This window comes from Mauremys mutica, chromosome 2, assembly GCF_020497125.1.
Source record: "Mauremys mutica isolate MM-2020 ecotype Southern chromosome 2, ASM2049712v1, whole genome shotgun sequence".
In the NCBI taxonomy this organism is placed as follows: Eukaryota; Metazoa; Chordata; order Testudines; family Geoemydidae; genus Mauremys; species Mauremys mutica.
Genome location: NC_059073.1, coordinates 183,792,345 through 183,817,095, shown reverse-complemented (window position 1 = coordinate 183,817,095; position 24,751 = coordinate 183,792,345). Strand labels below are relative to the sequence as shown.

The following is a 24,751-nucleotide window of genomic DNA, read 5'->3' as shown; positions in this document are numbered from 1 at the left end:
CACAAATCCTTTTCAGCAGCATTACCTTCTAGCCAGTTATTCCCCATTTTGTAGTTGTGTTTGACTTTTCCTTTCTAACTGAAGTACTTTGCACTTTATTAAATTTCATTTGTGCCGAACCAACCTGATCTCCTTCTTTGAGAAAGTAACAGATTTTTTAGACAAGGGAAATGCGGTGGATCTAATATATCTTGATTTCAGTAAGGCGTTTGATACGGTACCGCATGAAGAATTACTGGTTAAATTGGAAAAGATGGGGATCGAAATGAAAATCCAGAGGTGGATAAGGAACTGGTTAAAGGGGAGACTGCAGCGGGTCGTATTGAAAGGTGATCTGTCGGGTTGGAGGGAGGTTACCAGTGGAGTTCCTCAAGGTTCGGTTTTGGGTCCGATCTTATTCAATCTATTTATCACTGACCTCGGAACCAAAAGTAGGAGTGGGCTGATAAAGTTTGCGGATGACACGAAGTTGGGAGGTATTGCCAATTCGGAGAAGGATCGGGATATCCTCCAGGGAGATTTGGATGACCTTGTAAACTGGAGTATTAGTAATAGGATGAAATTCAATAGTGAGAAGTGTAAGGTTATGCATTTAGGGATGACTAACAAGAATTTTAGTTATAAGCTGGGGACGCACCAGTTGGAAGTAACGGAAGAGGAGAAGGACCTCGGAGTCCTGGTTGATCGCAGGATGACTATGAGTCGGCAATGTGATGTGGCCGTTAAAAAAGCTAATGCGGTCTTGGGATGCATTAGGCGAGGTATTTCTAGTAGAGATAAGGAGGTGCTAGTCCCATTATACAAGGTGTTGGTGAGACCTCATTTGGAGTACTGTGTGCAGTTTTGGTCTCCCATGTTTAAGAAGGATGAATTCAAACTGGAACGGGTACAAAGAAGGGCCACTAGAATGATCCGAGGAATGGAAAGCCTGTCGTATGAAAGGAGACTTGAGGAGCTCGGTTTGTTTTCCTTAACCAAAAGAAGGTTGAGAGGAGATATGATTGCTCTCTTTAAATATATCAGAGGGATAAATACCAGGGAGGGAGAGGAATTATTTCAGCTCAGTACTAATGTGGACATGAGAACAAATGGATATAAATTGGCAGTTGGGAAGTTTAGTCTTGAAATTAGACGAAGGTTTCTAACCATCAGGGGAGTGAAATTCTGGAACAGCCTACCGAGGGAAACAGTGGGGGCGAAGGACCTCTCTGACTTTAAGATTAAGCTTGATAAGTTTATGGAGGGAATCGTTTGATAGGATAACGTGATTTAGTCAATAGGTCAATAACGTGCGACCACTGATAATTAGTACCGAGGGTCAATGTTGGGATATTGAAAGTCTTTTTCCTGAGTGTCTGGCTGGAGAGTCTTGCCCGCATGCTCGGGGTTCAGCTGATCGCCATATTTGGGGTCGGGAAGGAATTTTCCTCCAGGGTAGATTGGCAGTGGCCCTGGAGGTTTTTCGCCTTCCTCCGCAGCATGGGGCAGGGGTCGCTTGCTGGAGGATTATCTGCTACTTGAAGTCTTTAAATCAGGATTTGGGGACTTCAACAGCTGAGTCAAGGGAGAGAATTATTTCAGGAGTGGGTGGGTCAGCTTTTGTGGCCTGCATCTTGCGGGAGGTCAGACTAGATGATCATAATGGTCCCTTCTGATCTTAAGTTCTATGATTCTATGATTTTGTTCTCTAATTTGTCAAGCTCATTTTGAAGTATAGTCCTGTGCTCCAGAGTGCTTGTAACCCCTTCCAGCTTTGAATCATCCGTAAATTTTCTAAGCACACTCTCCATTCCATAGTCTAAGTCATGAATGAAAATATTCAAAAGTACAGGACCAAAGACAGATCCCTGTAGGATCCCACTAGATGCACCATCCCAGTTTGACAGCAACCATTGATAACTACTTTTTGAGTATGGTCTTTCAACAAGTTGTGCACTCACTTTATAGCAATTTCATCTAGATCACATTTCCCTAGTTTGCTTATGGGAACATCAGGTGGGACTATATGAAAAGCTTTATGAAAATCAAGATATATCATAACTACTACTTCTCTCTATCCACTAGGTCAATAACTCTGACAAAGAAGGAAATTAGTAGGTTTGGCATAATTTGTTTCTGACAAATCCATGCTGGCTATTCCTTATGACCTTATTGTCCTCTAGGTACTTACAAATAATAATGGATCTACTTAAATTTAATAATTTGTTCCAGTATCTTCCCAGGTATCGAAGGTAGACTAGCTCATCTGTAATTCCCCGGTCCTCTTTGTTCCCATTTTTAAAGACAGGTACTATGCTTGTTCGTCTTCAGTGTTCTGGGACCTTACCTGTCTTCTGTGAGATCTCAAAGACAATTACTAACAATTCTGAGATGGCTTCAGCTAGTTCCTTAAGTATCCAAGGATGAATTTCATCATTCCTTGATGACTTGAATACATCTAAATTATCTCAATATTCTTTAACCTGTTCTTTCCCTATTTTGGTTTCCATTCCTTCCCAATTGTCGTTAATATTAATTGTGTTGAGTAACTGGTCACCATTAACCTTTTTAATGAAGAGTGAAGCAAAACAAACACCTCAGCCTTCTTGATGTCATCCGTTATTAGATCTCCTTCTCCACTAAGCAGAGGACCTACACATTCCTTCACCTTTATCTTGCTCCTAATATATTCATAGAAACTCTTCTTATTGCCTTTTCTTTCCCTTGCTAAGTGTAACTTATTTTGTGTCTTAGCATTTCTGATTTTGTCGCTACATGTTTGTGCTATTATTTTGTACTCCTCCTTAGCAATTTGCCCACATTTCCACTTTTTATAAGATTCTTTTTTGATTTTCAGGTCATTAAAAAGCTCCCGATAGAGCCATATTAGCCTCTTACTCTTCTTTCTATTTTTTATTCGCATCAGAATAGTTGGCAATCGTATGTTTAATATTCTCTCCTTGAGAAACTGCTAGGTCTCAAGAACTCTTTTTTCTCTTAGATTTTCTTCCCATGGGATCTTACCAACTCATTCTCTGAGTTTGTCCAAGTCTGCTTTTTTGAAACCCATTGTCCTTATTCTGCTGCTCTCACTCCTTCCTTTCCTTAGATCATGACATCTTTCATTTCAGGATCACTTTCTCCGAGATTGCCTTCTACCTTGAAATTTGCAACCAATTCTTCCATGTTGGCCAGACTCAAGTCTAAAATGGCTGCCCCCCCGGTTATTTCCTCCACTTTCTAAAAAAAAAAAAAAAGGACATTGTCTCCAGTACAAATTCTGTGTTTTGCCATATTACCTTTCCAACAGATCTGTAGTTAAAATTTCCCATTACTGTCAGTTATTTCTGTTATTTGCTATTTACCCTACCAATATATTGAATATAGCCACAATCCATGTAAATTGTTTTAATGGATTCACCCCACTAAGCCACATTGCCTCTGTTCTATCCAGATAGAGCATCAGCGAACTCATTCTCATCTGGGTCAATACCTTGGGTAGGCAAACAAGAAAGCAGCACCATCTGGATCTAATGAAAATGAAATGCAGAGTTGAATGTCCCGAGTATACAGATGGCACCATAGCCCAAACCCTCTCACTGTGTCTCATAATAGTGTCAGACGTATGTTGCCTGAGTGGAATTCTTTTCAGTCTTGAGATAAGAGGGTCCCATTGGGTGGATGAACAATTACTCCACACCAACCTCCTGCTGACCTCCCAGAAAGGGAAAAATAGAGCCATAGAAAATCAATCCCATCCACCTTGCCAGATCCCACAGGCATGTCTGCAACATCTGTTGATCAATAGTAGAAAGAGGCAGTGGATGTAATAAAATCAACATGGACACTTACAGAGTGTTGATTAACTAGTTCCCTTCTTAGCAACATTAGGGAGAGCAGGAAAAGAAAGCCCAGGATTGGTAATGGGCAGTAAATAATTGTAATCTTCTACTCAGGATTCCTATTCTCAAGGAGTTTGTGAAACTCATGTATTTCATAAACAGCTTTTATAAACATGTATATAGTTTGCTTTTTAAGTAACAAAAAATTCAGATTTTCCTGAACTACCATACAGAAATTTCCAGAATAAATCCCCACTAGATAGGCCTAAGAACTGAATTTAATAACTAAGCTTAAGTCTGGATTTAAACTAGTCATATCTGAACCAGGTTCTATGTCAGTTTGACCCGCCAAACCATGCTAAAAATATAACAAACAGGAGAAAAGGAGACCCCCAGCCCTCAAAATCAAACTAAAACAAAAAACATTTCAAGCCATACATCAGAAAGAAGCAGTGAAAGAAAATGAAATTAAAATACAGGTTAAAATAAAACAGAAAACACCCCTTCAGCCCCACCCCATTTTTCCTTGGCAAGTTACCTTTAAATTATATTTTGATGATATTCTCAGTTTTATGTTTACACCAAACTTGTGGTTATTTGGAAATTACTTAGATGATATTTGATCTGTAGTGCAGTCATTGATTTAGAGAATTGGAAGGGTCATTACTACCTAACTGAGGTGAATCAGCTTTGAGTACTCAATGTTCAGTTCTTAAAATGGCATTTGGGGGTTCCATGTTTACAATTACTCAGTCACGCCATGGCATGGCCCAGTTGGTCCCTGTCCACCCCAAACTATACTTGAAGGGAGCTCTTTGCATGTGGCCCCCTTTTCTGATTGCATGGAAACCATGTTGTGGAGGGAGGGAAATCAGATGCCTCTAAGGCACAACCCTCCCCTGCCAGGGGTCTACCTTCTTTTACCCCACCTTCCTGACCTTTTGGAAGCCTGTCAGCAGGTCTAGGATCCATATGAGAGGGATGAAGATTGAGCAGCATGGGCATGAGCAGGGGCATGCTGGGGGTGGGGACAGGGGATGTGAGTCCTCCCACACTCCGGGTCCACTGAGAACCTCTGCAAAAAATAATAGAGCAAGGTACCACTGTAGCTAGGGGTTCCCTGTTAATGCAATTCCAAGGACCCTACCTTCCTACCTACCCTCCCCACCCCAAGGGATCTGTGCTAATCCCTAGAAATCTGCCAGATTTGAGGGCTAGCCCTGCAAACTTTTCTACAGAGGGCAACCCCTCCATTGGATTGGTATGAGGGATCTGCACCAGGGGATTCCTCACAAAAAATTCCTCTCCCAAAACTTCCTGCCCCATAGCTTTTCTGTGGAATGGGGTATTGTCTGGGCCCAAATGTGCATTTTACAAGTACAAAGTGGTTCTGAAGGAGTTTTAGTTTGAAAAATCCATTCAGCTGTCAATTAAAAACCTTATATATCCAAATAGCCTGATCTGGTATGTGCAGTATTGCCAGGCCCAGGCATTCAAACATGATGACTCAGGCTCCAAAAAGTCATGAGACTTTAAAATAATAAATGTTGGGTTCTTTTTATCTGCCTTCATTGTTTTAGCATTTAGGGGTCGTGTTTTCAAGCTTTTCTTTGCAGCCATGGGGGCTGGTAACGTACTCTTTTTTTTAAATTACATTAGAATCTCAGCTTTCATGTGACGCCAGAAGCTGAGGCTTCGAGAAAAACAGCAAAATGTCACAAGAGAGCTAGCAACACTGTAAGTAAAATATTCTGCTGACACAATTTCCTTGGTGGCACTGATGTGGTAAAGGGCGTGTATTGTGGTACTGTATGTTCAGATGAAAGGAAAACAGGGGTGGAAAAACATGTTACAGAAATGGAGGGAACAGAGCACAGTTACAGAGGGAAGCTGAGAAAGGCAGTCAGTGAGATACTTTATTTGTATCCCCAATAATTTCCAAATTAATTAGAATGACGGAGTTGTGTCTAAACCTGTGGCCCATTAGGCTCTGAACTGTGGCTGTTGAGGGTGACTTTGTTAAGAAAACATGTTTGATTATGAATTATGAACATGTCTTGCCCTCTGATTTATGAAGTTGAGTGTTTGAATCAGTCTCATTAATACTGAGAGGAGGTGGGGTTACCAGGTCCCCATCAGTGCCAGGAGCAGCTCTGGTGTGAGCTGGGAGTGCTTTGATCAGTTGCTGTTCCTGTCTTATTGTATCTGCTCAGCAGCTCCTCCTGTGGGCATCTTGTTGCACCACAAGGGAGGGGAGAGGAGAGGGAGAAAAGAATACCTCTGCTTGATTCATCACCTGCAATCCTGCCAGACTGAGAGCCCAAGAGAGAGCAGGACAGGTGCTCAACTAAGTTCTGCCTGAGCCTAGGGAAATGGAACTATTGACTGGGGACCCATGAGCTTTTTGAAATAATATGTTCATTCTTCAGGGTGAAAAGGTTAGATAATTCTGTAATGAAGTAACCAACAAGCTCAACAAGTTACCACAATTAGCTGTTTGACAGCCTGCTTGACGACAATACTGTACATCTATTTATTCCCATCTGAAACTGCTCTGAGAGCAACCCCTTCTGGCACTGATGATGAATAAAATGGTGTTACTACCATTCATGTAAAGGCAGCATGCTTCCAAATATCCCACACAGTAAAGTCCTCTTTAAAAAAAAAAAAAACAAAAAAAACCTAGATCTGTTATATTAAGAATGTATTCTCTGGGATTCAAACAAAACATTAAAATATGACACTCTTTTACGTGGCTATCTGAAAAAGGAAAATTCCTGTGAGAAGAATCAGCTTCCAGTGCAACAGAAATGCAATCCAAACCAGCCCTTCCTGCAGATCAAGAAATCCAAAGAAACACATTTTCTGTGCACTAAAACAAATGCTCCCTTTTCCACTGTTAAAATAATTCCAGGAAACAGAAAGAAACATGAACAGCAAACAAGGGCTGTGTTTGTGCAACACCTAGCACAACGGGGTCCTGGTCCATGACTGAGGTTCCTAGCTGCTACTGCAATAATACAAATATTACAACAGCAGCAGCAGCTGAAGATTTCAGTAATTTAGAACAGCAGCGGTCCGATAAGTTGCATCAAAGTGGAAATCAGATTCAAAATACAGAAAACAGAGATTATATTTTAAAGATACTCTGAGTTTTAGTAAACTCAACTTAAAGGTTATGATTCTTATACATATTTTCTACCCAAAATGCTTTTTCTCTTTTGCTCTTTGCAAAACTGAAATGGTCTACACAAATCTTTCCAAGTTTTTCTCCTGTCTGAATTTTGAAGCTGAGATTTTGAAGACTGTATATACTTAGACACATGGTTTAAACACAACCTCACTACAGGTTGTAGTTTGAAAAAAAATACATTGTATAATCAGGTTGCTGCTTGCCAGACTTCCCACAGTAATTGACATATGTATATATGGATTTGGCATGCATACTGTAGGCAGCGTTTTGAAAATGTTGCACTACGTAATGTATTTATTTGATGTTTTCCCTACAAACAAGAAGTAACAGACCTTACATTAGGGTCCTGCAGACTGGAGGCCTTACTGGTACTTATAAATGGTGTCTCTTCTTTCCCCACCTGCTAAAGGAAAGAGACATAGTTTAGTATAATGTCAATATATTTATGGTATATAGTTATAGGTTTATAGTATGGTATATATTTATAGCATTTTATAGTATTATATATTTACTATATAACTATTTCTACAAATTGTTTTGTTTTTCATTTACTTCTGTTGAGATTTATTTAAAAGTTGATCAGCTGCAGAATACAGGGCACAGTATAATAGTATTGTGGGAAGATGATCTTTTTGGAAAAACACGGATATAAATGCATATTCCATAAAATATTTGAGCATAGGTAGTGGAACCATTGAAACCAAACATACCCCTATTTCTTCTATTTAACCCCTCCCCAAAACTAAACTATGTGCAGATTATTTCCACCTGCATATCCACAGCCTAATTAGAATCACCACACCAAATCTCATAATTCTTCAGACACTGAAAAATTAACAGAAAAAGTAATACCTCTACAAACAATTAGTCTCTACATAAAATCCACAAAAAGCTCTCCAATCCACCATTCCCCTACAAGCCACAAACCTGTCTCTCTTGTATACTTTGCCTACAAATGCTGGGAAAACAACTATGTATAGATGTAATATTGCTTAAATGAAATTGCCAGACAAAGCAGCACAGCAGCTAATTTGACTTAGCCGTTTATTACTCGTTAGTGTAGATCCAAGACTCCAATATCCGCATATCACCAGCGCAATAGTGTACCCATCCACTCTACTAATACTGTCTACAAACAAGTATCTCCATATCTATAGTAGACTAGAGGGTCAATGACTTTACCTACTGTATTTAAAGGATAGAGAGGAGTTAGTGCAGACAATTTATTACCTATGGTATTAATTTTTCACTGTTTATTAAAAACAACACAACATGTCGATTTTTTTTTAATACTTGGAGCACTTTAGATATCTATAATTAATCTATAAAACTGATTAGATATTTTCTTTAAGTATTTCCACACTACATGTGTGGCTCACAATTGGGCTGGGTATGGGACAAAGCAAAATGAATTATTAAATTTCTGAGTTTCAAATGTTTAGGTTTTTTTTCAAACTACAACCTGTAGTGAGGTTGTGTTTAAAGTCTATATATTCACAATCGAGCTCAGTCTTAAAATGTTTTTCTTTAGGGAATGAGGAAAAAAACTGAATCACAGTTAATCTAAGTTGGCTTCAGAAGTTAGTACTTTGCTCTTTAATATTTATAGCAGGTGGTGATGCTTCACATAAAACTGCTGTATTTTTGAATGTTGAAAATATGAATGCAGCTGTCAAAGACTTAACACACAGTCTCTTCTGTCCAAATGATATTTTAATCATGTGCATTGTTAAATGATATTTAGCTAGTTCCTTACTGTTTGACAAACCGACTCTTTAAAAATCACAACTTTTACTTTATTCCAATATTAAAATTACCAAATTGAAAATGGGGAGTGACTTGAATTTTAAGACGCACTTGAACATAATAATAGAAAACAGAGTTTTATTACTGAGAATGGAGCACAGGAAGATTACAAAGGTTAGCAATTATAATGGCAAACGAAATTATTAAAATTCCATCTACTTCAGCATTATGAGATGAGTGTTGCCTTTAGCCGGCTGTGGGAAGGATCCAGAATATTACTGGCTAATAACTGTTTCCCCCAGTCCTGTGACCTACACTTGGAGCTAAGGGTGTGATTCGCAGCTTGTGTAGACATACTCATACTCGCTCTCAGTGTGCTAATATGCTAAAAATAGTAGAGTGGCATCAGTAAGAGGAGGCCTGAGCTAGCTGCCACGAGTTCAACCCCCCTCAGACCACCTGCGTATGCACCTGTGGTGGCCAGTCTGTGACACTGCTCATGCTGCCCATGCTATCATGGCTACAATACTATGTTTAGCTTGATGAGAGCTAGCACAAGAATACCTGCACAAGCTAGGAATCACAGCTCTAGCTCCAAGTGCAGATGAAGCCTTAATCCCAAGGCCATTGCTACCTCCCCAGCATGGATCTACACTGGAACATGGAGCCAGCTTAATGGATGGTCAGGACAAAGGAGTATTCGTTAACATTATTTTCTACATATTGAGGGCTTTCTCATTATTATTTTCATCTTCTTCATTATTATTTTATGCTTTATGGGATAGAAAGTAAATATTGAAAGTGGGTATTGTAGAAGAACAGTCCCGGCAAGAAATTCTACCTGTAAATTATATTACTGAGAAAGGCTCCAGCAGTCTGGAAACTGGGTTGCTCCTGTTTTTGCAGGAGCAGGTAGTTAAACCAGTCAGCTGACAGAATACTTTTGGCCTTGTTTCCTTCTTACATGGCAAACCACCCTCACTAACCAGTGAGCAACTTCCTCCGCACATCTGAAAGCATCTAACCCATAACTTGAAACAAGAACTAATACAAGGTAAAATTCCCATAGGAGTGTCCAGATTGTTGGAGGCTCCTTGAAAAAATGCAAATGTTATGACCAAGATTCATCTTTCTGTTCGGAGATACCCAATAATCTGAAAAAGGGGTTTTGTCTAGAACCACCCAATATCTGGTGGGAAATTTATATCAGTAACTAGTCAGAGAGGTCCCTGTGGACTACTAAACTCAGGAACCTTCATTGTTAGAGGCTCTGACATCCATATAGTAATGATGTATGAAGGTAGAAATGCAGCGACATGTGGCTGCTCAGCAGACTTTTTCCACTGAGGCAGATTCTCTCTCTGTCCAGAAGTCAGCCACACTGTAAGAGAAATGAGCTTTAATGCCTGTGGGGTATGGCAGGCCATCTGGTACATATGCTTCCTTTGGACACAGTCAGATCCATTTAATTATTACCAAAAGGGAAACAGCCTGGCCCTTCTTGCAGCCAGTACTCCAAGCTCTTTGACACTATGGATCCTAATGCCGTCCATAGAATGCCAGGCTCTTTCCTTATCTGAGACTGGCCCAGGGCAAACAAAAAGGAAATTAATGTTCTGATTTCAATGAAAAATGGTTTGGATAAAACTGCCAACAGGGCAACAAGTTACTTTATCATTGGGGAAAAACAAGACAAAGGAAGTGACAGGACGGAGGCACTAGCTTGCATGCTCTCCACAGATAAGTAATTGCCAAGAAAAGCTACCATTATTGAGAGCCAAATAAGGATGCTGAAGGGAGAAGTCCAGAGCTGAAGAAGCACCAAACAGACTCCAGTTGCTTAAGCAATCTGCCTAAATTTCACCAAATTCTGGGCTTCTGATTTCTAGAGATGCTGACTACCCACTGCTTCTATTGCTGCTGAAACCAGGATTTATGACATGCCCTTCTTTAGGTTCTCCTCTAAGCACAAGGAGGATCCTCAAACAAAGCCTGTGGGTGGAGGGAGAGTGGGAATCAGATATCTAATGATCATCTAAGAGTCCCACTGATGTAGGAAAGCTCTTAGGAGGAGTTGGGAGTGCTTTCTGGGAATGAGCCCATATCTCCCTAGTAGATGGAGTCTGCGTAACCCTGAGCTTCCTCATTACGCTGGTGACCTTTTTCCACTGTCTTTTAAAGGGAAGACTGTCCCCTGTGGAGGTGTCAAATACATCACCTGAATGGACTCTCTATTGCGCAGGGCTGAGGATCCACCTACAAGCTGTGTGACTGTGATGGAGAGGGGCCAGAGGAGCACACAAGGTTCACCACAGTAGTCAGTAGTCTTTTCTATGACTAATTCAGATGAGAACTTAGGCACAGGAGACCCTGCACGGTGACACTGCAGTGCAGATAAGCAAGCGACCCAGTGAGATACTGTGAGTCTCGAACTCAGGTCTGCGCGTCCCCAGGCAGCCCTAATACCACAGCCAACACCTGGCATCTTGTGGATACCAGCAGGGAGTCTGGGCTGGTGAACCCTAGCTCACCATTGGCACTTCCCACAATAGTCCCAATTGGAGGAGACTTGCAACCAGAGTCATTCTTTAAGCCAGAAGGTGGCACAGGAAGTTGTGAATCCCAACTGGCTGCTTTATTGTCTCCTGCTGTCTTGACTGATTCCTGAGTCCTGCCTTCCTGTCCTGTTTCTCCCTGCCTGCCTTGTTCCAGATTACATCCTGCTGTTACACGCACCCCTGGCTACTGACTCCGGCTCTGACCCTCGGCTCAATTCCTGACTCTGACTCACGGCTTGACTCCCAACTCTGTCTCTATCTCTGACCTCCACTTCCTGACTCTTGTTCTGACCACTAGGTCCGACCACCACTGCTCTGACCACCTATATGTCTGACTGCCTATATCCCTGTTCACAACAGCTATACTGTATGTATGTCTGTGCCCAGCTTCCTAAACAAAGAGTCCCCCTTTGTGTTTACATCACCTTATTCCTGCCTCCTCTTTATCACAAGAGGCATTATAGTCAGCATTACGCCAGTTCCACATAAGGAACATCTTGTTTTCCCCTTCTGACTTCATGAATCAGCCCAAAGGTTGACTGAAGCACCTGATCCCATTCAAAGGCAGCCAGGCTGCTGACTGGGGGAGAAAAGGTTCTGAAAGCTGATTTTTGAAGGTTCCTGATTATGCAAAAGGGAGGGAGAGCAACACCCTTTCCAGATTGCTGGAATCCTCCAAGCAGAAGGACAGCAATAGCAATGGCTCAGTGGCCCTGACTGAAAAAAAATGCTTCCCCCTGCACATCTGCCAGTCTGAAATGAAACCGAGGAACTCTGAAGCACATTTTTCAACTCCCTGCTAACGTACCCAACCATGCTCTCGTTCTATTTCCTAAGCTAAAAGGTAAAAAAAAAAAAGGTAATAATTGGAGATATACCAATCTCCTAGAACTGGAAAGGTCATTGAGTCCAGCCCCCTGCCTTCACTAACAGGACCAATTTTTGCTCCAGATCCCTAAGTGGCCTCCTCAAGGATTGAACTCACAACCCTGGGTTTAGCAGGCCAATGCTCAAACCACTGAGCTAAGCAGTAAGGTCACTGGGAAAAGAAGCCTCCAAGGAAAACCCTGGTGCAGGAAGTGTTGTTGGTATTTTAGCAGGAAGGACTCTTCCTTTGCGATCAGAATAGCATCATGGTCAGCTCTCTGAGGTAGGAATCATCTTTTTGTTCCATGTTTGTACATTGCCTAGTACAATAGGATCCTGATCCATGACTGGGGCTCCCAGGTGCTATTGCACGGCAAATAATAAAAAATAATACTTGTATCATTTAGTTGTTGTCATCACTCCTTTCTGAGTAGAGTTGCTGATTCCCTTATAATGGTTACTGTATTCCACCTAATGATGCTCCCCAATCCTACATTCCCTGAAGCCCTATCTTTCTATACCTCTGCCTCCCTTTATTTCCAGCCTACTCACTTTTAAAGTTAAACAAATCTGTTTCCTTTGACAGATAGAATATAGCCAATTTGAATTATAACCATTTAAATTCCATTGTTATGAACAATTATAACTGATGTGATGTCACATTCATTGGAGTAGGAGTTGAGAGTATCACAACAATTGCTTCTTTTTACTTAGCTTGGAATTTGAGAGTGAATGTATTGCTCATCCAAGTGGGTGACTAACAGCAATGGCTTTAGCAAGACATTGTGCAAAGAGGCCTATACAAGCTTCTTTCTCTAATACACACACACACACACACACACCCCTTAAGGCACAGCACTTCAGCCTGGACCTGTTATTCTCCTGTTCTGGCTCTCTTAAATTGAGACTGTCAAATTATGCAAGGATGTGCAATATGTACAAGGAGGACCAAGAAAATATCAGCAAATTTGCATTATTTCCAAGCAAATCTTGGGTATAAAATGTAATCCATGATGGAGGACAGACTGATATGCTTGAAATTTTCATCATTTCACAATATTTGAGTAGCCATCTAGCAAAAGGCAGGAACTCCTCCAGGCATCCAGAGATATTTATCCAAGTCCTGTTATTTTTCACATAAAAGAGTATAAATGCACCAGTATCTTTCCTGTACCAAACTCATTTTCTCTTGTGACCTTATTATGATTTCCAGAAGTGAATAAAGCACTTAAAACCCAAATCATATAGATAGTAATGCAACATATTTCCTTGCGGCAGCCTTTGGGGAAAATTTGAAAACCACATACACCAACTTCTTTGGGCACTGCAACTTTGAAGAGTCTTTACAAATAACTGAGTTTAATTACTCCTGAAAGGACAACATGATGAAAAGGCAAAGGTCCACCAAAGATATAGCTAGGAAAGCCACTGATGAGTGTCACCTCAGTTGTACTCCATTGCTACCTTCAATAATGTGTGGATCCAATTTTCGTTTGCATTTGTAGCAAACAGAACAAAATGTAGCATGAAATATGATCAAAACAAATTCTGAGCTACATCTCCAATGGTGCAATATGTTCCAGTAGTTCTAGGCAAGGCTAGTTAGCACAGGTCAACTTCACATCTTAGTTATTTACATTAAGATTATGTCCTAGCTGGTAATACACATCTCAGAGCAAAACTACATCATTGGTATGTAAGGTTTTTTAGAGGCAAGACCAAAGGGTCAGACCAAAGCTCCATCTAGCCCAGTATCTGTCTACCGACAGTGGCCAATGCCAGGTGCCCCTGAGGGAGTGAACCTAACAGGCAATGATCAAGTGATCTCTCTCCTGCCATCCATCTCCATCCTCTGACGAACAGAGGCTAGGGACACCATTCTTACCCATCCTGGCTAATAGCCATTTATGGACTTAGCCACCATGAATTTATTCAGTCCCCTTTTAAACATTGTTATAGTCCTAGCCTTCACAACCTCCTCAGGTAAGGAGTTCCACAAGTTGACTGTGCGCTGCGTGAAGAAGAACTTCCTTTTATTTGTTTTAAACCTGCTGCCTATTAATTTCATTTGGTGACCCCTAGTTCTTGTATTATGGGAATAAGTAAATAACTTTTCCTTATCCACTTTCTCAACATCACTCAGGACATGATAGAGGTATATAAAATCATGAGTTATTTACTTATTCCCATAATACAAGAACTTCTTCACGCAGCGCACAGTCAACTTGTGGAACTCCTTACCTGAGGAGGTTGTGAAGGCTAGGACTATAACAATGTTTAAAAGGGGACGGATAAATTCATGGTGGCTAAGTCCATAAATGGCTATTAGCCAGGATGGGTAAGAATGGTGTCCCTAGCCTCTGTTCGTCAGAGGATGGAGATGGATGGCAGGAGAGAGATCACTTGATCATTGCCTGTTAGGTTCACTCCCTCAGGGGCACCTGGCATTGGCCACTGTCGGTAGACAGATACTGGGCTAGATGGACCTTTGGTCTGACCCGGTACGGCCTTTCTTATGTTCTTATGTTCTTATGTTCAAGGGGGAAAGAAAAAAGAATAAGGTAATCTCCAGTAGTCTAAAAATATTGCATAGATATAAACAAGTTTTAATACTCTCTTTGTACCAAATTCTAGCATCATGTGCAACCCCCAATGAAGTCACTGCCATATGATCTGAATATATTCTTCTAGGTTAGAGATAAGACATCAGATTCACTCTTGTTGTAATTTCATGGACTTATGGGCCCCAAGGAGTAGGGACTGCCCATGGGGGAAGAGGAGGTGAAGTGAAAACTAATGGAGAAAATAAGCATCTGTTGTGGAAGGCACACTGGATAATAACACCACATACCTTTCCAGCCAAGAGACAAAAACCCAGTTAAGGTAATTCTAAGTTTGCTCAGGAGTCTGTATTTAACGCTAAAGAAAATCAGGATTTGCTTTGAGCCAAACTGGGTATGCATAGCAATCAGAATCCTCCATCAGCTGGGCCATGAACAACTTGGCGACGCGTGATATTGACAACTCCTCTGATCAATCCCTCCATTTCAGCACTGAGCCATGTAAACTGTAAGGGTTGTAAATGCTGCCGGAAGCTGGTCTTTCGTATTCATGCAGCTCTTCATTGCTGGTTTTATACGGCTCCTTCTTAAATGAGCATGTGATCAGCAGTCTGTCAGCTATGAAGTGTTGGACACCCATGAAGAAGTTTGAAGGGTGTGCTGTGAAAGAGTGCTGGTTTACTATCACAATACAGACACTGCACTGAGTGTTCTGTGGAACCCACAGCCTAAATTTCCACAATTGTGTGGGTTCATCACATTTTTCACTAGTTAAGGCTGCATCTGCACACACTCAGACGTACTCCACCACACGTTGCAGCTTGGTTCTCAAACTAACATTTCTGTATGGAAATATTTCTCTCTTCACAAAATAAACACACTCATTCATGTTAGTTTCTTGCTGCTCCAGAACATTTATGCAGAGCTGTGAGTAATCTGTACCATAAACAGATGAGTTTTAGATTTCCAGTCCAAGTTTTTAGGACTTTTTAAAACCAACCTCTGATAGGTGTCAATCTCAGACTTTTAAAAACATTTCACTTTAGATAACGAGTGCACGTGTGTGTATGAGAGTGAGAGAGACGTACTCCACCACACATTGCAGCTTGGTTCTCAAACTAACATTTCTGTATGGAAATATTTCTCTCTTCACAAAATAAACACACTCATTCATGTTAGTTTCTTGCTGCTCCAGAACATTTATGCAGAGCTGTGAGTAATCTGTACCATAAACAGATGAGTTTTAGATTTCCAATTCAGCGTCACAGCTTTGAGGAAGGATAAAAAAGTTTCATATAGGAAAGAAATAAACAGCTCTTCTGCATGACTCCAGAATGGAAATTGAGTGCAAATCTCCCCTTTCAGCTCCTATTTCAAACTGTACTGTATAATTGTATAATTCCACCTCAGTACTTATGTTTGAAATTGCAGAGATTGGAATTATGTATTTCAGTGTTTCTAAGGCACCAGTCCCCATGGTATCTAGTTGCCATGAATATACTGATCCGAATGAATAAAAAAAATCAGCATTTCCATCCCCAAACTCTCTTCCCTCCACCTTTCCTCTCTTGCATCTGCCCCCCTCCTCCATTGTCAGGAACTACTAATGAAGAGCTTCCTGTTCTACTGACTACAGTGGGTACCTTTATGAAGGTGTCATTTCCTGATAGAACTGGTGTCTGGTATTTGAAATATTCCTTGCTTTTCAAATGGGAAATTATTACAAATATTACAAACAATTAAGTAGTTACTTTAGATGAGTGGAAAGTTCCAGCAGTGTCCCATTAGTACGACTGTTTCGCTGATGCTTCTGTTACTAACTGGACAATGCAGATGTCCAGAAAAATCTCCTAAAGTACAGTACATTGATGGGGAGCTCAGAAAGGTAAAGGATCTTTTAGGACTTTTTAAAACCAACCTCTGATAGGTGTCAATCTCAGACTTTTAAAAACATTTCACTTTAGATAACGAGTGCACGTGTGTGTATGAGAGTGAGAGAGACCAACTCTGTTCTTTCTGTTTCTAGGATAAAGAACTTCTCACAGGCATGTGATGTTACATAGTAAACAGAGAGAAGAGGCACATGTTGTAGATGACAAAGACCGGCTGCTCTTGCTTGAAATCTCTGTATAGTGCTGTAAATTTGTCTTGTGCTTTACAGCAGTGCTTCTCAAAGCCGGTCTGCCGCTTGTTCAGGGAAAGCCCCTGGCGGTCCGGGCCAGTTTTTTTACCTGCCACATCTGCAGGTTCGGCCAATCGCGGCTCCCACTGGCCGCGGTTCGCTGCTCCAGGCCAATGGGGGCTGTTGGAAGGGCGGCCAGCACATCCCTCGGCCCACGCTGCTTCCCGCAGCCGCCCATATCAGGAGAGATGGAAGAAATTGCAGAACTATTAACTATGGTTTGTAACCTGTCCTTTGAATCAGCTTCTGTACCCAATGACTGGAAGATAGCTAATGTAACGCCAATATTTAAAAAGGGCTCTAGAGGTGATCCTGGCAATTATAGACTGGTAAGTCTAATGTATAGTTGAAACAACAATAAAGAATAAAATTGTCAGACACATAGAACACCACAAATTTTTGGGCAAAAGTCAACATGGTTTCTGTAAAGGGAAATCATGTCTTACTAATCTATTAGAGTTCTTTGAATGGGTCAACAAACATGTGGACAAGAGGGATCCAGTGGACATAGTGTACTTAGATTTCCAGAAAGCCTTTGACAAGGTCCCTCACCAAAGGCTCTTACGTAAATTAAGTTGTCATGGGATAAGAGGGAAAATCCTTTCATGGATTGAGAACTGGTTAAAAGACAGGGAACAAAAGGTAGGAATAAATGATAAATTTTCAGAATGAAGAGGGGGTAACTAGTGGTGTTCCCCAAGGATCAGTCCTAGGACCAATCCTGTTCAACTTATTCATAAATGATCTGGAGAAAGGGGTAAACAGTGAGGTGGCAAAGTTTGCAGACAATACTAAACTGCTCAAGATAGTTAAGACCAAAGCAGACTGTGAAGAACTTCAAAAAGATCTCACAAAACTAAGTGATTGGGCAACAAAATGGCAAATGAAATTTAATGTGCATAAATGTAAAATAATGCAGACTGGAAAAAAATAACCACAACTATACATACAATATGATGGGGGCTAATTTAGCTACAAGTAGTCAGGAAAGAGATCTTGGAGTCATCGTGGATAATTCTCTGAAGATATCCATGCAATGTGCAGCGGTGGTCAAAAAAGCAAACAGGATGTTAGGAATCACTAAAAAAGGGATAGAGAATAAGATGGAGAAAGTGAATAAGGAAAAGTGCCCCAGAGGGAGTGAACCTAACAGGCAATGATCAAGTGATCTCTCTCCTGCCATCCATGGCCTACATGTTGAATACTGCATACAGATGTGGTCTCCTCATCTTAAAAAAGATATATTGGCATTAGAAAAGATTCAGAGAGGGCAACTAAAATGATTAGGGGTTTGCAACAGGTCCCATATGAGGAGAGATTAAAAAGGTAGGACTTTTCACCTTGGAAAAGAGGAGACTAAGGGAGGATATGATAGAGGTATATACAATCATGAGTGATGTGGAGAAAGTGAATAAGGAAAAGTTATTTACTTGTTCCCATAATATAAGAACAAAGGCTACTAAATGAAATTAATGGGCAGCAGGTTTAAAACAAATAAAAGGAAGTTCTTCACACAGCGCATGGTCAATCTGTGGAACTCCTTGCCTGACGAGGTTGAGAAGGCTAGGACTATAGCAGGGTTTAAAAGAGAACTAAATAAATTCATGGAGGTTAAGTCCATGAATGGCTATTCGCCAGGATGGGTAAGGAATGGTGTCCCTAGCCTCTGTTTGTCAGAGGGTGGAGATGGATGGCAGGAGAGAGATCACTTGATCATTGCCTGTTAGGTTCACTCCCTCTGGGGCACCTGGCATTGGTCACTGTTGGTAGACAGGATACTGGGTTGGATGGACCTTTGGTCTGACCCAGTATGGTCATTCTTATGTTCTTATGACACACCACTCCAAAGTCACACGGGGAACTCTGGTAGAGCACAAAACTGAACTTGGGTTTCCTCAGACAAAGGCAAGATCCTAATCACTGGACTATCCTTCTTAGGCAACTGTTGCTACATGACTTTCAAACTGCACTATGTCAATAGTCTTAGCAACTCGTGCTACTTCCCCCTCTCTTTGGAATTTCATATGATCTCCTCTCTTGAGACTTGGAACACAGATTAATATTTAATCCACAATGAGAGCTCAAGTTGTTTGGGGAAATGTGTCTACATTAAGAAAAGACTAGCAGACGTACTTTGTTCTCTGATACCCGCTTACAACATAACTACAGTAAAAGAATGTAACGTTACATATATGTTAAAGCAACTCAGGATGATGTAATTTGGAAAGTCTCTCGGGAGTGGGTGGGGGAGCAGAACAGGAGAGATGGAAGAAACATGTTTCACAAATGGTCTGTGTAGCTACAAACAATCAAAATCATGAAAAAGTCTTTACTGTGAATATGTCAGCACACAGTATTAACATGCATATAACTGCACAGTTGAACGTAACTGTAAGCATACTTGGAGAAAACACAAATACATGTGTCGGGCAACATCCCTGAGAAATAGACACAAAGGCATGGTGTATGCATGAAAAAGAAGGGCAAGAATTGAGATGTTCAAACAGGAAACATATTGTAATATAACAGTTGGCATAACATCAGATTCAGAGAAGACCGAACTGTTTTTCAAAAATACATCATCAAATTTACACTGCCTGTTCTAGAAATCTCTAGCAGACTGAATAACCAAGGTTTAGTTGTCTTAAACTTCCATGGCTTTAACTGTATGAATTGCAATTTAACTGTCAGATGAAAACTCTGCCAGGGAACAACAATGAGAAATGTACAAAGATGGTTGTTACAAGAAAATTCTTTGGAGGGCAAGTTGACCTGACATGTTAGTATCAGAAGAAAAAACAACAACGAGGAGTCTTTATGGCGCCTTAGAGACTAACACATTTATTTGGGCATAAACTTTCGTGGGCTATAACCCACTTCATCAGATGCATGGAGTGGAAAATACAGTAGGCAGGTATAAATATACAGCACATGAAAAGATGGGAGTTGCCTTACCAAGTGGGGGGTCAGTGCTAACAACGCCAATTCAATTAGGGTGGATGTGGCCCATTTCCAACAGTTGACAACAAGGGGTGAATATCAACAGAAGGAAAATTATTTTTTGTAGTGACCCAGCCACTCCCAGTCTTTATTCGGGCCTAATTTGATGGTGTCAAGTTTGCAAATTAATTCTAGTTCTGCAGTTTCTCGTTGAAGTCTGTTTTTGAAGGGTTTTTTTGTTGTTGTTGAAGAATGGCCACTTTTCAGTCTGTTACTGAGTGTCCAAGGAGATTGAAGTGCTCTCCTACTGGTTTCTGAATGTTACAATTCTTGATGTCTGATTTGTGTCCATTTATTCTTCTATGTAGAGTCTGTCTGGTTTGGCCAATGTACATCGCAGTGGGGCATTGCTGGCACATGATGGTTGATCGTATATCACATTGGTAGATGTGCAGGTGAATGAACCCCTGATGGTGTGGCTGATGTGGGTAGGTCCTGTGATGGTGTCCCTTCAAAAGATATGCAGACAGAGTTGGCAACGCGATTTGTTGCAGGGATTGGTTCCTGGGTTAGTGTTTCTGTTGTGTGGTGTGTAGTTGCGGGCACCCACTGAGGGGTGCCAAAAGAAACTGCACCATCTCCTCAAGAAACTCCCTGAAGCAGCACAAGAACAAATCTATACAGACACACCTCTAGAGCCCCGACCAGGATATTCTATCTGCTACTCAAGATCCATTAACCTGGGAATCCTGGACGCCCCATCATCTGAGGCATTGGCATCCTGATAGCAGGATTGTCAAGCCCTACACTCCCAGCACTCCCAGATATCTTGGAGACAGTCTCTGCACAAAAGAATAAATGCACACAAATCAGACATCAAGAATTGTAACATTCAAAAACCAGTAGGAGAGCACTTCAATCTCCCCGCACATTCAATAACAGACTTTAAAAGTGGCCATTCTTCAACAAAAAAACTTCAAAAAAAGACTTCAACAAGAAACTGCAGAACTGGAATTAATTTGAAAACTTGACACCATCAAATTGGCGTCAGTAGTACTGACCCCCCACTTGGTAAGGCAACTCCCATCTTTTCATGTGCTGTATATTTATACCTGCCTATTTTCCACACAATGCATCTGATGAAGTGGGTTTTAGCCCACGAAAGCTTATGCCCAAATAAATTTTAGTCTCTAAGGTGCCACGAGGACTCCTCGTTGATTTTGCTGATACAGACTAACACGGCTACCACTCTGAAACCTGTCACCATGGAAGAAACAAAGTAATGGAAGTAGTAAAATCGTGTGTATCCAAAGGAGATATCTCTCTCTCTCACACACACACACACACACACACACACACACACACACACACACACACACAGTAACAGAAGTAATGACAGGATTCAATAACCCTCTCTCCCTCGTATTTCTTTTCTTTCTTTCTTTCTATGGAAGATGACATTATCCTTATTTCATGAACTACATTCCAAAATAATTATATAGGAATAGTCTAGGTTTCAAGAAAGTTACCTTCAATAGAAGAAATAATATCATTACACTCATGCCATCTATGTCACATGGATACATGTTGGTATTTATGTAACACAATTCATTGAATGTGAATATGGATCTATCCATGAAAACTCTGATTTTGAAATAAATTAATGGAACGTGAATGTTTCAAATGGATGACTGGAAAAACAAATGAGCACAAAAGTACATAGGCTAACATTTTCACACCTGTGCCTCCAAAGAATATCTGGAATCAATATTTAGGCATCCAAATATGACATTCACCATCTATAAATCACAGTTTCTATCCAGAGTGAGGACTAAAATACAATACTTAATCAAAAATAAAAAAATGAATGCTCAGCAAAATTCCAAACTGCTCTATGAACAGAAAAAACTATAGGCTTTAGGGTTTGAAAGGATGAAGGAAAGTGAATCAACCAAGCCACACTTCATCTGCTCAACTCCTGTTTTGTTTCCAGCCTTTTAGCAATGAAATATTATTAGGCCTGAAAGCTCCAGATTCAGCTGTAGCCAAAAAAGTACTGATGAACAGCAGATAGTTCAGAAATAATGAACTCTGTAGACCACCCTGAACTCACAGTGAGTAGCTAGATGTTCTGATGGCCTATGGAAAGATCTAGAGCAATTTATGTCATTTTGGATACCCAGGGGAGATGAGACAACACTTCCTAAGGAAATGGTCAGACTTTGGAAAATACAGAGTGATTTCACATGAAACATTATGTCCTGACTAGCATTAGAAAGGGGAAATATAGAGGGTATATTAAAAGGTGTACTCACCTGGGCACCCACTCTAAAAGCAGCTTCTACTTGAGCTTTAAGGATGTTACATTTCATATGATCGGGTACGGAGGAAGGTGACACTGGGGGATGAAGGCTTTTTTCAGAAACTTTCTTGTCTTCACCCTGTTTACATAAAAGATAACATGGCAACATACATTAGAGAAAGAGATTATACCATTTATCACAATGATCAGGTCAATTTTTACTTTGAACAACCAGTTTTAACACCATTTAGGAAAGTTTTCAAGTTCATAACCTGATAGAAATGCCTGACAAATTATTCAAAAGACTTAACTTTAATCTATTACCAAGATAAGAAAGGCCATGGGGGGAAGTGTGATACCAAGGGCTAATAGGATAGACAGAGAGACGTAGAGTGTTAAGAAATATGGAGAAAGAGCCAGGACCTGGAGTGGGCTGTCCCCAAGATCATTTCCAAACCTAAAATTATATTGAAAAAGCAAAATATTCCACAGAAAGGGAAACTGGGTTATGGGAGAAAGGGACAGAGGCTCAATGCTCAGTTATACTCAAGCTCCTTTATGTCACTCTGATGGTGTAAATGGGCCTGAAAGTGAACGTAAAATGTAATTTACATCCACTATAAGACCCCTTTACACTGCCAAAGTAGCATACAGGGACCTTAGTATAACTGAGAACAAGACTGTCAGTCTTTGATTTCTGATCCCTCTGAATTGTTCTGCCAGAAAGAGCAGAAAAATCCGATAAGCTTCACACACACACTAATTCCTATTTCCACTGGTTCTGAGGGTATGTCTACATGGCAATTAAAAACCTGTGATTAGTCCATGCCAGCTGATGTTTAATTGTGTTTAATGTTTAATAGAGCCCAAGCACCAGGACCCTACAATGTGAGGGTGATCGAATGCAACCGTGTTTTGACACACCCTACACACCATTGTAATAATCTTTGTATAAAATATGCCTTGTGAAGTATCATGTGAAAACTAATAACGTGCTGGTCAGTCCTGGTGAAATGTATGTAGCAACTTTATATGTAAAGGTATGAACATAAGCTGAAATTATTTTTGAAATGTGTTTGCCAGACAAGTTGGGGGAAGCGGTAAACCTGTTTCTTAAAGACAAAGAACAAGCTGATGCCTCTAGCCAGGTGTCATTAAAGTTGATTGGCAATCACTAGTCAAGTGGCCAGTCTTTGGCAGCGAAGGTGGGGGTGGGGGGCAGGAACTGATCGATTTGCATTTTAACAACAACATGGAAGCTTTTCTCCCACAAGACTGCTTGCCTCCATCCTCACAGCTGGAAGGAACTTTATCTAGGAGTAACCTACTGGGAAATGCATTTAAAAGGTTGATTGAACTATAACTGGACTCTGGGTATTTTCTCTCTCAGCTGAGAAGACAAAGAAACCAGGCCTTTGGATGGTCTGACCCAAGAATTTGGTCAGCCCTGTTGCTGAGAACATTTGGTAAGAATTTCACCTTGAACCAAGTCTAGTGTGTTAAGTTTCAGCACTAGAAAGCATTTTATTTTTATTTCTCTTGTAACCATTTGTGACTTTAATGCCTTAGACTTTAATGCCTCTCTTTGTTGTTAAATAAACTTGTTTTATTCTTAAATCAAAATTAAGCCAGTGTTGTGTTTAAACTGAATTGTTTGGTAACTTCAATTAAAGTAGCAACTGGTCAGACACTGACCCCTTACAGGGGCAACAGACCTCTAATATCTGGACCGTCCAGGAGAGGGCTGGACAATGCAGAACACATGGTTTCAGGAGGAAATCTGGGACTGGGCATGTGTTAGGGAGTCACCCTGCAAGTGGCAACTGAGTCTGGTGGAAGCCAGAGTGTGCTGGCAGACTGGAGCTACGTGTGACCTGCATGTTGTTTGGATGCTACAGCAACAAAGCATTGTGAGGCACCCACGGTTGCAGGGCAGGTGGGGACACAACCCCTCACAGGATTGCGTCCCGGAATGTGATAGGGGGAGGGTCCCAGAGTGCGAGCTGCATCCCAACCCGGAGTATCCACACTGCAATGACATAGCCTCTTAGCCCAAGCCCTGTGAGCCCAACTCAGCTGGCAGGGGCCAGCCGCAGGTGTCTATCTACAGCACAGACATACAGGACAGGACCCACAGGGTAACTCCTCTTTGCACAAAGAAGGGTAATTCTCCAGCTCTGGATCTGACCGGTTCCGCTGACAAGAATAATTTGATTTCCTATTCAAAAGTGACCTAAAGATTTTTTTTTTTTGCCTGGAATAAACTTTAGAAGAAAGCAAACAAGAACCAGCAGAAGTTCCCATATGCAAACATTTCCCTTGCAGAAATCAAAAGGAGCCAGTCTCTCTCCTAATATAAGCAATACTCAATTTAAAGCAACTGAGCAGGGATGGGGCTAGACTTGTAAACACAGGCCCTTAAATCAGCAGGCCATGATTATTTACATGTTTTAAGGAAAAAATCAGACAATGGAATAGCAAGGGTTCACTCAGAGTTCCCCTCATCTTTCTGAAAACAAGATGTGAGTGGGGACCCCAGTTTTTCATTATTTTGCATAGTCATTTACACCTGTGCAGAGTG

At 40.9% G+C, this 24,751-nt stretch overlaps 1 protein-coding gene across 2 annotated transcripts in view; it reads right to left on the bottom strand.

Moving 5' to 3' along the window:
• Positions 1-24,751, bottom strand: part of EPB41L4B (erythrocyte membrane protein band 4.1 like 4B) — a 290,295-nt gene that overhangs the window by 75,550 nt on the left and 189,994 nt on the right. The window contains exons 18-19 of one of the 2 annotated variants that reach the window (XM_045005334.1): positions 22,184-22,309; positions 7,347-7,417 (exon numbers count right to left, since the gene is read on the bottom strand). In XM_045005334.1, the coding sequence (XP_044861269.1) occupies positions 7,347-7,417; positions 22,184-22,309 (197 nt within the window). The remainder of the gene's footprint in view (positions 1-7,346; positions 7,418-22,183; positions 22,310-24,751) is intronic. The other variant, XM_045005335.1, reaches the window with a different exon arrangement.